This window comes from Aythya ferina (genome assembly GCF_964211825.1).
Source record: "Aythya ferina genome assembly, chromosome: 3".
NCBI lineage: Eukaryota > Metazoa > Chordata > Aves > Anseriformes > Anatidae > Aythya > Aythya ferina.
The window spans coordinates 76,434,045-76,450,014 of record NC_140298.1 but is presented as its reverse complement, the minus strand read 5'-3'; the positions used below and the strand labels follow the sequence as shown (position 1 = coordinate 76,450,014).

General features: G+C 34.5%; 1 protein-coding gene across 1 annotated transcript; it reads right to left on the bottom strand.

Annotated features, from left to right (window-relative positions):
- Positions 1-3,371: 3,371 nt before the first annotated feature.
- LOC311433248 (uncharacterized protein) lies at positions 3,372-15,098 on the bottom strand (the record flags this gene model as incomplete). The annotated part of the gene is made up of 4 exons (XM_084512169.1): positions 14,990-15,098; positions 14,199-14,298; positions 13,495-13,563; positions 3,372-3,506 (listed from the first exon to the last, which is right to left on the bottom strand). The coding sequence occupies exons 1-4, from the start codon at positions 15,046-15,048 to the stop codon at positions 3,372-3,374; spliced, it is 363 nt and encodes a 120-aa protein (XP_084368295.1). The 5' UTR covers positions 15,049-15,098.
- Positions 15,099-15,970: the final 872 nt, after the last annotated feature.

The window sequence follows — 15,970 nt, the reverse complement described above, 5'->3', positions numbered from 1 at the left end:
GCATTTCGTCTATCAATAGACACCTACATATAGGCAAGCAATTGGGACCACCGTGTCAAATCACAGTGCATGCATCAACATACTTAAAGTAAATGGAAACAGCATAGCTAATGTCTCTGAAGATACCTTACACTTGAATGGCATAAACATCAAAAAGCTTTATAGTGTAAAGTAGAACATTTGATCTGGGTGCAGTCCTTTGTCATAATACATCTAAAGGAGATAGAAAAGAAATAATGACTAAATATTTGTGCATTATGTCTACAAAGGTTTCAAGATTTCCCTATACATTCCTATAATGACTGGATTTATTCATCACACTTCTGTGAAATAATTAAAATAAGCTCCCGTTAATGTATTGGACTTACTATGTGGAACAAATATGACACTGCTAATTGGAAGTGTTATGAACAATAAAAATTCAATTCTCTGATTGGTTTCATAGATAGACAGATAAAAAGACAGATGTTTTTGTTGTCAAAAAACATTTTTGCTTGTTTATGAGCTTGAGAGAGTGTCATATTTTTCTTTCACAATTCTGTCCCTTTACCTATGCCATAAATGCATAACACCAACTCAAAAGTATAAAACTCATTTTCTGTATACATTAACATGGATATTTTAGTCCTTCTCTTGGTCATGCAAAAATAAAAAGTATACATATAGCTCCATTTATGTTTACTAAGGAGATTTCTGATTATCTCAGGCCATGAATGTGTAGTTTTAAACATGACAATCTCCAGTCTTTGGTTCAAAAACATATGATCATAACTGGAATGTATTTGTTCAACTATCAACTTAACAAAGTATTTATCACAAAGTTTAAAACTTTACATAACGTTGAAGATTGTTCAAGGATTTAAAACATATGTTCCTGTAACTCACTGTTTACAACACACTCAAGTGTTCTACTATCCAAAGCAATAACTACCAATATTTTCTTTTGTCTGGGATCCTGTAGAAAGCCAACTTGCTAAGAAGTCACAAATTTAAAAGCTTTACAAGTTATGGAATAGATCAAAATCTAGCGGGGAAGAGAGAGATGGCATACATAGAAACAAAATCAGAAGGAGAATTCATGAACCACCTAATTATCTTGGTTTACTCTTTCTTTAATAGGTGAACAGTGAAAAAGCATATAGAAAAATCTGTTCATAATAACAGAAACAGAAGACTGTAGGCTTCTCTTTTTCTCCCTCTCACATTTTTTTTAAGACAATTTGGCGCTAATGTAATGGATGCCCTGCCTGGCCTTTCAGTCCATCAGCTCCCTGTCAGTGCTGACTGAATGCTGAAATGCTGCCGGTCTGTCACGGGATCCATGCTCAAAGCTTTACTTTTCCACCAGCATTAGGCCCATCATGTCAAACTGACATTGCACTTCACTCAGTAGCAGCACATGTAGCAGTTTGTCATTGTGCTGATCTAACATTAATTTACTCCAGTTTTCATCAGCATAAATCAGTAAACCCTTGCCTTAGTCCAGTGATAGGGAAGGAAACATTAGGGAAAACATGAAAGAGCAGTGAGACTGAGACTATTCTGCCAAACTTTACATTTCATCTTGAAAGCTGCTTTCATGTCCCTGAGTCCACACGTATTCTTCACAGTTCTGAGTTTCCACAACTGTGCTTCTAGAAAGCAAGTCAAATTCCTAGCACACAGGTTCAATCAGGACTCGAGGATTTATATAGGGTAGGTGTATGCTCTACAAACCAGGAAGAAACCACTACCTGGAAAGTGCCTTCCAGAGCTTTACTATTATTCCTGTCTCATCCCATTCCTGAATCACTAGTAGGTATAGAGGTGCTTTAGGCTGATCAATTTGTGGATTTAATAGCAGTGATCTCTTGGCCACTGTCACTCTGCAGGGGATCTCCACAGAACTGACATGTTCTCTTTTCACTTAACGTTTGCCTTTTATCATTGAACCTTCATCAGATGAACCTCCCGGTTTTTGATGGCTCCAACCCAGCAGAAGCCCATTTAATGTACTGCTGCTAGAGACAACCAGGCAGTTGCCTACAAAAAGAGTTCTTGACTTACATGCTCAGGACAAGGCATTGTATGGATAAAAATGATGCTGTCCACATCAAGAAACTCATCAACAGATCTCAGAGCCTCTCCTGCACAGTGAGTTTAAAACTAATTTTCATAATATTTGTTTTTAACATTGATATTTTAAGACCTACATGTTTAGTAGGTCAAATTAGATAGTTTATTTTTGTATTTTACATCCCAGTACATTCAGGAAGGAAGAGTAATACATATTCATATAATTCTGCTAACATCAGGTCAAATAATCCATTCTTCACATCTCTGGTTTGTTAATAATGCTTCCAAATTAACAAGGTTATTTTACAGGGGCATAGATATATTTCAGTTGTCTGCCACAGAAACAATTTACTTATGCTACAAGAGCAGTTCTAATGTCTACCAGGCCTAGGATGAGTGAGGGCTGCCACTCACTTCTTTTTCTACTGTTGTATGTTAAAAGTGCTAGAATAAACATGACAAAATTAAGCTTGTCTGATTTTGAGGTCAATAACATTGTGGAGTCTAGCCATATTTCAAAAATATGTAATACAGAATTCTTTTTCAAAAAGGAGATGTGAACTGGCCCAGCTTATAACAAGCAACTTTATGCTGCTGATATAAGTATGAACAGAATGGTAAAGAATGGCCTTGCAAATGGATGTGCTCTAAAAAAAGGGACACTTCCTATGTACAGCCATGTTATGAGTTTCCTCGGTAGCTTGAATCTGAAACCAGAACCTTTCCACACTACGTGGTCACTCCGGGACATGTCTAGTGTAATTTTATATTTCATTGCCCATGGTTTTAGGGTACATTCCTTCTCCAGCACTCAGCAATGAAAATTGCTGTATTTTCAAGTTTTCTTCACTGCTTGTGCCAATGATTTCTGTAGTTATTTTATACTAACACTCAGTTTTAGTTTATAGGTTTGCTTATGGATATTCAGGCTGTCTCCTCCAAAGACTTTTTATCAAAGTTGCCATTTTGTATCAACTGGAGATCTCTCTAAAACATGTTGAAAATATCCTATGCTTCCTTTTGCTTGAACTTTTCTGGAAAGATTAAAAAAAAACAAAAAACATTTACATTGTATTGGTAACATTACAGCTGAAAAAAAATATCAAGCACAGGTTTAGAATAGCTTTCTTAGGTTCTCTTTTCCATTGTGGCTTATAATTAAAAGGCCTGACTTTCAGTATAAATTTGTTTTTCCTTGTTGACAATTTTGCTATTATTCTGCGTTTACATTCAGTGTTGGTTTTTTTTTTTTTTGGTGGTGGTGTTTTGTTTTTTTCAATTAACATTAAATGATGTCTACATCTGTCCGCCTTTATTCATAATAGCTTTGCACATTGTGCTGATGAACTATTCCTCTCTCCTATCAAAATCGTTCTTAGGTTTGGTATATATTGGTAAACATATCTGGGAGAGTTTCTCCAAGTTACTCCTTTATCATCATAGGTGGAATCCTGGAAACATAAATAGAAAAGCGGTCTGAGTGCAGAAGCTCAAATTCCACTGGATTCTCTGACATTTTTAAAAAATAATTTTCCATAACAAAGACATAAATAAGAGTGAAACAAACTGCTCACCTGGTTCCTGGCTATTATGAATCACATTGTTGATTAAAGAACCATTCTCACCAGGAAAAAAATAATAATAATAATAATTTTATTGGCAGTGGTTCACATGCTGATCTTCCTGCTTTTATATCCACCTCATGTACAGAGGTGATCTTTAGTCATTGATTGTTCATCCCATGACACTTACAGAGACTGATAAAAAGGTAAGGTAGAAATTTATAAACGTTATCTTTGTCTTCTTCATATCACCTATTTAAAAAGCAAAATGCTTGATGATAATGATAATCAGATTCATACATTAAATGTATTCATTGGAAAATATTAGTCTCTGTCTACTACAGCTTTGAGTCCTGGTAGTCATGACTACAGTAACTTCCATTCTTTTAATCAGAAAACTCCAAGGTAGTTTATCTACCTCTTTTCCTGGTCTTTGTTTGCATCCAGACAAGAACTTGATTACACATATCCCAGTTTAGATCATGTGCAAGCATACAGCTACATTTTGTCAACATTAGGAGACTACAGGTCAGCTAATAGAGTAAGTGTGCTTGGCTTATTATCTCTAAATGAGGTATTCTTAAAATAATGGAGCTTGTATTCCCAAACTTCCTAGTCAAAAATCAGACCCAAAAGTAATTAAACAAAACAGATAAGGCTCAGCCTGCACTTTCTACAGCACATCTTTGCAAACTGTAGACAGCAGCCTGGGCAAGAATTTTTCAACAAAACAGTTTTTCACCAGAATTCATGAAACATAAAATTTCTTATTTTCAGTAACATATCTGTTTTGTTGAGAAATTTTCCAAGCAGAATGATAGACTTATGTGTTGACTGTAGCCTCAGAGACGGGGTTCTTGCAGCTGTAGGAAAACTTTCACGCAAGTTTGGAGCCTCTCTCCACTAAGCACCCTACTTGTGTAACTGGTTATTCCCTTTCTGGCTGCACCCAACACAGAAACATAAGCTCTAAAGAATGGAAAAACATTAAAACATTTCTCATCTCCCTCCTTCAATATTTCAAGTAAGCATGCTAAAAAAATTAAACCACGCATACAGACAATAAATCTTGCAGTAGCCTAATTTTTCTTACAGTGATGCCTAAGGCAAATCATCTGCGGTAAAGAAAGTGAAAGGATTAAAACTATCTCAGATTCCTTCATTTACTTATCTTCTACTTCATCTTAAACTACTACTTCTCTCAAGAGGATTCAAAGTCCTTGTGTTGCTCAGTTCTTCAACCAATCAGTGAGAAGAAATTTTCAGTGACACTTATTGAACTAATTCTGACAAATCACTCAGGAGTTTCAAACTGAGTAATTATTACTTTTAACAAAAATGTAATAAAGATAGCATGTAAGACAGTTGCAGATTTAGTAAGTTAGTTAGTTAGTTCTTTTCATGTACTCTTCTCACTTACTGAGGAAATCTTTATTTCCTCTTTCAGCAGGAAGTATCTCTGATGAAACTTTGTTGAAATTCATCTGGCTTGGCTAGTTATTACCTTTTCTATTCCTCAGTAATTTCAGAGAAGTGCTTTTAAAGATCATGCAGCCATTATCAGCTATCTTTATGCTGTACACACCACATGCAGAACTAAAAACACATTAGCCATGTTATTGACTATCCCATAGATAGAAGGTCAATGCCCATTCTTATTTTCCAGGGATCTCTCGGCATCATTCAGTGTTTCCATCATGAGAAAAAAAAAGTACCATCAGAGAAGGTATTTCATATATTTGTACAGTGTTCTGCTCCATTAGCTTTCATAGCCTGAGCTACTGAATAATTCTATTTTGTTTGTGATTGTTTTGGCTAAGGACCTATTCTCCTGTGGTTGAAACTCAAACTTAATTCTTCCAAGGCAAGAACACTTAAAGAGCAAAAGTTAGAAATTCAAATTACAGACACTTCACTCACAGAGACTTGCAAAGACCATTTGTCTTAGAACATTTAAAGAACTGATGAGACACAAACTCAAGTTCAAATCTGCTTGCTGATGATACATAGTCTTGTTTACAGAACATCACATCATACAGCTATATTGCCCTCACTAAATTAATCAACTTTTTGATGAAGATGAGCTGACAGATGAAGAACAGCTGTTTGAAAATGAATCATATCAAAATAAAGATTACACTGTGAAGTAGAGAAAAGCACACAGTTTGCCAAATGGCACATTCTCATCTATTTGATGGAATATAATCACAGCTAGGCCATTCTTAATACAAGTTTCTTAAGAATTTTTGATACTTCACTGATAGAAAATTTTAATCATATAGTAATATCTATGGAGAAGTAATTAATTCTGAACTCTACAGTTGGCTAGGACACTACATTATATTTTCCTTTAAATAACCTGACTCTAAGTTATGTCCTTTGGATGTGTTTAGAAGGGCTACAACTTAGCCTTTTGATAGAGACATGAAATAACTCTAGAAACTACAGCCAAGACTGAAATCCAGCAGCAGACTTTGTAATTTCCCATAAGCACCCTAAATTTTTAGTTAGCTTTGCTTTTAGATACCCTGCAGAATTTCCTATCATGATCAAGACTTGGTCTTCAGCTTTCAGTGTGGGGGACCCTGGGGAAACAAAATAATATATATGTATATATCCCTTTAAAAACAGACCATGGATAACAATCATAATGCAAGGGGGCTTCCTGTTGCTAAGTGAATAAAGTGAATTAATCAAAACATTTTTGGGATGTTGTTGGGAGCAGGTCGAAGAGTATTGAAAACATTCTTAGCAGACCTGAGAAGAAATGCAACCTCTGCTAACCTTTCCACATATATGCAAAAACAACTACCTTGACCTTCACTCTTGTAATAAATACCTAACAGAACATATGCAAATGTAAAAAAAAAAAAAAAAAAAAAGTTTGCTTTTTTTTCATCTACACAAAATTATTCCCTAAGAACAGGCAGAGGGAAAGAAGAAAATAACCACATTGTATAAATTAATAGCTCATGAATCATGAATGAATTATTAATTCTACTGGCTATTAATAATATTTTCATTGGAAATAATGATTCCCCGTCCTCCACATTTGAAATAACCCATGAGGTTTTATGATTCAGGAATGACAGGGCTCACTGCCTCCAAAGAATTCTTATTGTTTATCATTCAAACATACCAGCAGTATCAACTTTTGACTTTGTAGAGAGTGAAGCTTCCGTTATGTGCTTTAAAGTAAACTGACATTTCACTTATAAATTATGGAAGCAGCCTTGATTTCTATTAACGTGATGCAGGAAGCAGACTCCTACACATATCTTCTGTATTTTTTGCTCACATTGTAAGGCTTGGTGTGATTTTGTTACTCATTGTCAACATCCAAGACTCAGATGTATTTGCAGGAATATGAGTCAGTGATAATGGTTTTCAAAGCAAAGCTAATTGAATATGAATGTTATTAAGTAATATGTTTTTTATGAACCCTGAAAAATTAAATAATTGGAACTACTAGTAATGATCCAACATTAAAATAATGAGAAAATGTGGCTGCTTGTATCCATTCATTTTGACCTATCACTCAAAAAAAAAATCTTTTCTGTAGCATTAAGATCTTATAATAGCACAGACTATTTTACTTGTCTCCAGTCATATTGCATCCAGGATGCACTAAGCCCTTTTTTAAACTTCTGCTTCTGTTGCCAGCCAGTTCCACAGCCTGCTCAGACTGGGGCAGAAAAGGGCTTTGCTATCTCTTTCACCCGGCATACAACACCAGAACACTAGGGCTACACAGATATAGGCAATGCCAACTTTGTTTAAGAACTTGAATTTTAACTGCCTGTACTGAGATGTAGCATAGGTACAGTATAGCATATAGTATATATGTTATAGCATACATAGCAGATAGCATACAGCACAGCATATAGCATACAGTATATATAGCATATAGCATACAGTATATGTACAATATAGGTGTAGCATAGGTAACAGAGGTTTCTTCTGACCTTCCAACCTTATCCAGCTACCCACACACCAGTTACCAGTTACCATATGGCTTCACACAAGAAAACTAAAAGTGCTGTGTTTTGTTGAAAGAAATTGAAGAGCAAAGAGAAAGTAAAAAACAAACAAACAAACAACAAAACTCTGAGGTATCTAGAAACTAGTAAGATAATAGGTAGTGTTAATGGGGAGGTGTAGGTTGGATATTAGGAAAAACTTCTTTACCAAAAGGGTTGTTAGGCATTGGAATGGGCTGCCCAGGGAAGTAGTTGAGACACCATCCCTGGAGGTCTTTAAAAGACGTAGAGCTTAGTGATATGGTTTAGTGGAGGACTGGTTAGTGTTAGGTCAAATGTTGGACTAGGTGATCTTGGAGGTCTCTTTCAACCTAGACAATTCTGTGATTCTGTAATGCTATTAAGAATCAGTATTGTTGGTGTTAAGAAAAATATCAATACTTTTTAGGAAGATTCAGTATATTGCTGGCTTGCAAGGCATGGAAATATCTCAAAATATGTTTTGTCATTATCACAAAAAATAAAAGTTCTCTAAAAAAAAACTAAGGCCCTGTCCACAACATAATACAATAAAATGGAAAACAGCATCTAGCTGAGATGTCACATGCATCTTTCATCTTCAAGATAAACTATAAAAATCCATGTTCAGGAAAGAGAAGAATCATCTTCTGAATGTATGCTTGCTGGCTGAACTGGCCTTTTGAAGGGCCTGTAATGAATTATGCATTTAATATGATTCTGCTGTAGTTTGATCTTTAATGGTCAGAAAAGAGAAAACCCATCTAAGTGGATACAGAACTTGTGTGGCAACACAGAGAATTATACTGATTTCATTCTGACTGACAGGCTCTGTATTATCCAGAAGACTGTAGAATAAAGCCACTTCAACTCATGAACTGCCTGCAGAGATATATCATTTAACAAAACATTAAGCAGAAAGAACAAAATTGTTCAGCATGAAAACTTCAGAATTAGCTAAGACAAGTTCAGGACAGAATTTAGTCTTGAGATGAATGTGAAAAGACATTAACTGTTACTAACTAATTGAATTTTTCTGCATTAAATAAAAGTGAAAGATCTGGTTGATGTTGTAAATGTAGCCCATCAAGTAAAGAAATTACTAAAGTCATATTATCTCGGAAAATATTCTATTTTATTTAAACTGAGGCTGAAGTTACAAATCTGAAATTTAATTCTTTATCTCCTGCCAGAGCTATTGTATTTCTCAAAAAAATCAACCAGAAGAGAGTTCAGTCACTGTGCTACAGAGATTCTTTTTGCCCATTTTCAAAAACGGCACTGATGCAGAAAGTAGGAACATAGGAACAAAGAACAGCCAGTGGGAACAGAGACAAGCAAATGGAGAGCTGTGAAATGGACATTGTGTGACACTGCATTTAAAAGACAATCATCAAGAAATGTACTCATTGATTAATTTTGTTCATCATTTTGAAATTGATTTCATTTCATAATTTTCACTAATTTCTTCAACACAAAAGCTGTGAACAAATCAAAAAACTAGCCAATATTGCAAATCTGGGAGGGTAATCAGTTCAACAGATAACCGGAATATGACCTGCAAAGAACCAGATGACCTTGAGGCACAAATAAACAGCAGTGAAATGGTAAAATAAAATACAAGGTCATTAACTGAGAAAACAATCAAATTTTCTATCAGAAATTGCAAGTGCATCAGACAGAACTGAAAGAAAAGGAGACAAACTGGTAGATTAGTTAATCACAGCAAGACAAATAATCAGCAAAGACATGCAGCTATGAAAATATGATTAAAAGGTGTTTCAGCCAAGCTGTTTACAGTTGAAGTAGGTAAATACAAATGTCATGTGTGCGTGACAGTGTGAAGCCTAATTTAAAATACAGCTTTCACCACTCATATTTAGATACAAAGTACTCAGACTAGAACAGATGTGTAGAATATGCAGTGAGCAATGACTAGCTCATTGTATGAGAGGAGGCCAGATGAAATTGCCTTGTTTTCAGTCCAGTGAAATGAAGACCAGGAGGAAGTTGTTATCTATAAGTCTGGCATAAATAAGAAAGAAAGAAAAAAAAAAAAAAGATGCTTTAATTTAGAATATAAAAGTTATGCAATAGGATGTAAACTGTTATAAAGAGATCAGAAAAATTCTAGTTTCTAGCCTGTCAGGTAGTGAAATCTGGAACAGCTGTCTTAGAGGTTTCTCATCCATCATATGCTTCTCATCCTTCAGTTTTGATTAAATTACATCAAATTAAAACGTGATACTATTATTAAATTATGGAAAAGTACGGGCTTACTAAAATGAGAATGAATTTTACTTTATTGGTAGAAGTCATTGTTTTTGTGTTTGTCTTTAGTCAGCCTGGCAGTAGCAGGATGGCATGAGTCCATAGTGTTGCCCTAGAACATTCCTGTGAAACTTCAACCTACGGATGATTTCCTCTAAGGCAAGTGGATTGGTATCATTTATCTAAAGCAAAATTACACATAGATAATGCATTCTCATTTGCAACAATTCAAATGAATTTTTGCACCTGTGGTCATCTTCTGTTGACCTGTAGAACAGACAAAAAGTATTGTGTGTAGAGAACCAAAGAAAAGCAGATAGCTATTTATGGATGAGGCAAAGGAGCCAATAAAAGATGACTATACTGACACTTGAATGATGAGTTAAACTCATCATAACATCCTGTGTATGGAGAGCCTCTGCTTGACCACAGACCTCAGAGGGATCTAGAGACTGGGCTGCAGAGTGAGATCTGAACATCACTATAGTTCAAGCTTTGGGCAGTAACTTCAGCACATTTCTTTAAGAAGTGCTTTTCTCTTGGACTTAGAGAACAATTTATTCAAATCAGTCTCACTTGCAAAAACAGACATTATCTAGGGAATTTTTTTAATAAACTACCTTTCCATGTATGCTTTATCTACTTGTGATATGATTTCATGGTCTACTCTTAGCCATTAGCCACATCAATTAACATTAACATGTATATTTCCTTTACACATATCACTTTTGTTGTCCTTGTATCAATACACATTATGCTTGCATTATTATATTTCAATATTCTACTTGATTATCACCTAAAAGAAACTTAAGTAAACTACCAAAATTGTCATGACTTTATTCTTTTTACTCAACAAAAAAGATCACTCCTCATTCAAGTGAGTGGGTTAATACCTTTGTATCAACATAGCAACAATATAATTAATTTAATTTAAACTCTTTAAGTTTAAACTGTTCTTTTCATATTTCTGCAAAGCTAGAGTAAGAGCATAACTGTTATAAAATTTTCCAGTATATTCTTCCTGAATATGTTCCTATATACTAAATGTGTTAATATGTGTTCCTATATACTACAAATTGTCTTATACACCAAAGCTAGTATAGCCACTTTTGCTGATACCACTAAGGGCCACCATTACTGGAAACAAAAACAAAAACAGAGGTGCAAAGTAACCAACAGTATTTTGGGGGGAACTTAGTTTTTTATTGATTTGTTAAGTTGCACCTGTGACTTATACAGAGGGAATTATAGTAGCTAAGTTTAAGATGCAGCTCATTAATAGAATTCTTATAAAAAGCATTATTAAATATAGCTGTCTTACACATTACAGGTTTAGCACAGAAGGTTTAAATCAGTCTTTGTACTTAGCAAACAGTAACATGAATACTGGAAAATGATTGTTGCTTCATTGCACTTTCTGAAATAAAACAACCCCATGAAGTACAAAACAAAAAGACCTTGAACAAAGGACATATTTTCCTGAATTAAGTAGTTCTAAGCATCTGACAGTAGAATGTAAATATAGCAATGCAATATGAAGGACTTGCAATACCTTCATGATCAATGTCCAGGCAATAAAATAAAATTAAAATTAAATAAATATTTTTTAAAAGTGGTATTAAATGAAAATCAAAAAAAGCTTGTAAAACATGAATGTTTGTTGTTGGTTTCGGGGGGAGGGAGGGGGGGAGGAGGAGGGTTGGTTGATTGTTTTCACTCTCCTAGCATCGAATTCATTATTCAGGTGATATATTCAGAAAGATCTTGGAAGCAGAACATAGAATCATATGCAGAACAGTGAAAGTGTATCTAGACATATCATCAATGTCTTAGGAATTCCTAAATGGCAATGTTGTATATCTGAACTTGTTGAAATGATATGGAGCACTGACAAACCAAAAGGGATTCAATGAGCAGCCAATAAGCCCTACACACTCATACAGCTGTTCAGCTACTGCACTCAGGCACTCGTGTACAAGCCTTACGTCCAAAAGGTCATAAATGGAAATTTTATCCATCCTGAAATCATGTAGTAGCACTTCATTGAAAAGAATCATTGAATTAGGTTTAAATCAAATAAGGAACATAAGCATAGAAGAATACTTCTTGCAGATGGACATGATTGCTTTAAGAAGTGCAAAAGTTGTTACAGAAGAAATCATACAAGAAGCAATACGTTTTGAAGTTGAGTGTTTGATCTATTTCAATATCTTAAAAAGTTGAATCATCTGAACTTGGGTAATGATAAAACCATGTGAATTAAAAATAGCTCAAAGACCATGACAAATAGGAATGATAAAAAGAAATGTACCAATTTGTCATGGTTCAGCCTCACTCCTCACATAGGTAAGATTAGGTCAGTATGTTAAACTGAAAGATAGAAATATTCAAATGATCAAAGGGGAGATACTGTCGGTGGCAATTGAATAATTGATAGTGCAACATCACTTGAACAAATCAGTATCCTAACTTGCTTTCTGAATAGAGTCCAGATAGTCTAGAATTATCCAAACTATTTCAGTCCATTTGAACTGACATCTCCAGCAGGTTCCCAGAAGAATATGCTTTGAATATGAGAAGAATATGCTTTGAATGATGCTAACCTCATCTGAAGAGGATAAAAAAACAGGCCGATTTTGTCATTCTTGCATCTTAATTGAATTCCTACTTCATTTTGATAGTAGGGAAAGAGGATGATGCTATTAATTAAAGGTTGCTAGTTGTCAAAAATGTCCTATAGCAGGACACTTATATAGAAGGTAATATATGTCCTTATATAGAAGGACATGAATATGTCCTTATATAGAAGGACAAATATATAGAAGGTAAATAATATAATAATAGCACCTTCAATGCCTGTTTTTTTTTTTAATTTCATAATGCATCTCTTATACTTTCATTAATATTACTCCCTTGTAATCTTCTATGGACCATGACAGTTTATGATGGAAATGGACTGGTTGGGAGGGTCATTTAGATAAAATAGTTTAACTAAACTATAGCATTTAGAAGCCTTTGATCAAATATTATATGCTATCAACCCAAATATAGTAATTTCTTCTTTAGTATCTATAAATACTCTTCTACAATGTCCACACATCAACAACTGAGATAAGCACTGCATTCTGCTGGTGACAGAACACTCCAAGCACCAGAACTTTCAATGTACTTTTCTCTGTAGTGGGACTGATGAGATTAGAATACGTCTTTAATAATTCATATAGCCACACTGGAGTTGAGAATGTTACCCCTAGGAAGGAAGAAACTTAAGTCATTCACGTAGGGGCAAAAACCCACCTGGATGTGTTCTTGTGTGACCTGCTCTGGCAGGGGGATTAGACTAGATGATCTTTCAAAGTCCGTTCCAAACCTTAACATTCTGCGACTCTGTGAATATTTGAGAATAATATAAAATAGATTAGAAATCACAGAAAGACAGCACAGCTTATAGTTTCCCAAATGACCTGTTACTGTCTTTGCTAAGTTTCAGATTCCTTTGTGCACCCATTCTAAGAATGCCAGGTATCATTTGTCAGAAGAAATCTACAGAGAAGGCAGTAGAAACAGAGCTCTGGCCTGTTGTTAGCCCAGCCTTTTGTATTACTTACCAGGTCTCGTGTCCGCCAGACAGGAGAAATCATAGTGCCAGAACACAAAAACTTTACAACTGCTTCTTCCTATATTTTGAAAAGTATGTCAATAGACTGACATATACTGCATAATGTGCAACATAAAAGAAAGTCCAGTCACTGCACTGTCAAACTTTCACACAGTGGCTGTCCCTTTTCCTACATACCTTTCTGTTTCATACGTTACTCACTCAAAATAAACTCTAAAAGAAAATACGAAGGTGTCTATTTCCCACAAAGCATTGCAGATGTGATGACAGCCACAGGAAAAAAAAAAAAAAACGTGAAGGTTTAAACAGTTATGAAGTATGATGTTTTGGAGGAAGATCTTGTTAGAACGTGAAATTGCAGTCCTGTAAAAACTAAAATGTAAGGAGTTTGTATTTTTGTTTATTTCACTTTTTATCAAATAGACCGATATATTTTGTTTAGAGAAAAGGACCAAAACAGTACTCTATAATGATTTTACTGTTTTGCTTTGAGAAAGATTTTTTAAAGAACTTCATCCATGCAACTTCAATACAATTCAACATAACATATACTATCATGTGTGTTAAATTAAAAATAATTATCAAAGTAGGCAGCTGTAGTCTACTTATTGTGTCTGAGAAATACAAGATTTCTGGAATTCTAAGTATTCCTTTTACTTCTGTCTGGTGGGAGAAGTCATTCACACCTCTCACCTGCAAAATTTGATTCTGATGAAATCTACTTCTTCCAGTAGAAAATCCTTCTATCAGCTCTAATAAAACCAGTCCCCGTGTTTGATATAACCTGAAAATACTGCAAAAGTAGAAACATTGAGACACTGAAAGAAAGAAAAAGCCCTTGAACATAGACTGTTTATTTAAAAAACGTATTTCCAAGTCATGTATGGTATTAATAGTTGTGTTCTGAATGCATTCTTCTTTCCGAATGTGAAAGCAGAAAAAACATCTGGAAGACATATATTATGTAATGGCAGTCTAAAAGATTAATTAATTAGTTTTTAAAAGTAATGGTTTTATAATATTCATGATGAATATAATTTCCTGAAAACTGAATTTTTCATTTTTTGTGTGCGTGCAGTTAATTCTCCATGTGTAAATCATAATGCAGGAAAAGCAAAGAAAAAAATATAATTTCTCTGAACTGCTTTATTTAAAAAACTATATATTGTAGATCATTTCTGTATTACTGCCAGTTTTCCTTTCTCCAGTGAAAGAGCTCTCCAGATAACAGAAAAACTTGAAAATTTTTGTAGTTATTTACAGTTTAGATAAGTCCACTGAATTTCGAACATTTGTAGAAATATATATATGTAAAATATATTATATATTTATATATATATATACAACCCTTTGAAGTTGGATTTAGATCTCATTTACGCTGATTTGACCTCATGTCACACCTAGCACTATTTCTGAGCTAGGTCAGAATACACAAGATTCAGACCTCTGATATCTGCAAAATGAAGATTCAATAAAAGAACTACCAGTCTTTCAAGATTCCCACTCCTTCTGATTCCAGCTGAAAACCTCTCAACAGCAACATCTCTCAAGGTATCTCGGCACTTCCAGTGTTGGCCAGCTCCCAAAAATTCAAGAGCTATAAAAATGAGAACAGGAAATGCATTGAAACATTTCAGAACCTCCACAAAGACTGCATTTCACCTGGAAATTAGGCCATTTCACAAGAACGCCTAAGCATAAGTCAGAGTGAACAAGGCTGTTAAAATTCCAGTCTGATTCTCTGTCCCTAATTCTATTCCCGTATTCAAGTTTCTCTACAGTTTATTGTTGAGTGCAAGATGATGTTTCATTTCAAGACACATGAAATGAAACAGTGACCGTAGTTTAGCTCCTTGCTTTCAAAGCTGCTCTTATGCAATGGAGAAATGTGAGGTACTAAAATAAAGTCATGTTATAGTTTTTAAATTTGTCCATTTGCATTACATTGAGGACTTGACTAGTCCTTCCCATGTCTACGAGAAGACAGCGAGGAGTTCCTGCAGTATATCACAGAACTTTCAAGAAGCTCAGTTTTGTTAAATTTCTCAGCAGAGTTTCACAGTTAAAGTCTTGTCAAGTGTTTACGTAAAGAAAGATAGAATGTATTCTTAACAATCAACCTAATTTTTACATACATAGTTTCCCATTCAATTATCTCTGGTAGATAAAATTTACTATTGCAAAATTGTAATTTACTTTAGTATACTTACTATTTATAGTAAATTTATTTATAGTAAAATATACCATATTTTACTACTTCCCCTAGTATTTTCAATATAAAACCAACTTGTTATAATGGCAGAAACAAAAGGGGGGAAAATGTGTTTTCACCAAGTTTTGTATGAAACTCATGACTAACTAAATCAATTTTCTTTAGGCTTTCACTTTCTTTAGGCTTTATACTTTCATTTCTCTATGATTATCACAGAACTATGAAACTTGGCCCAAATATTAGTGATTCAGAA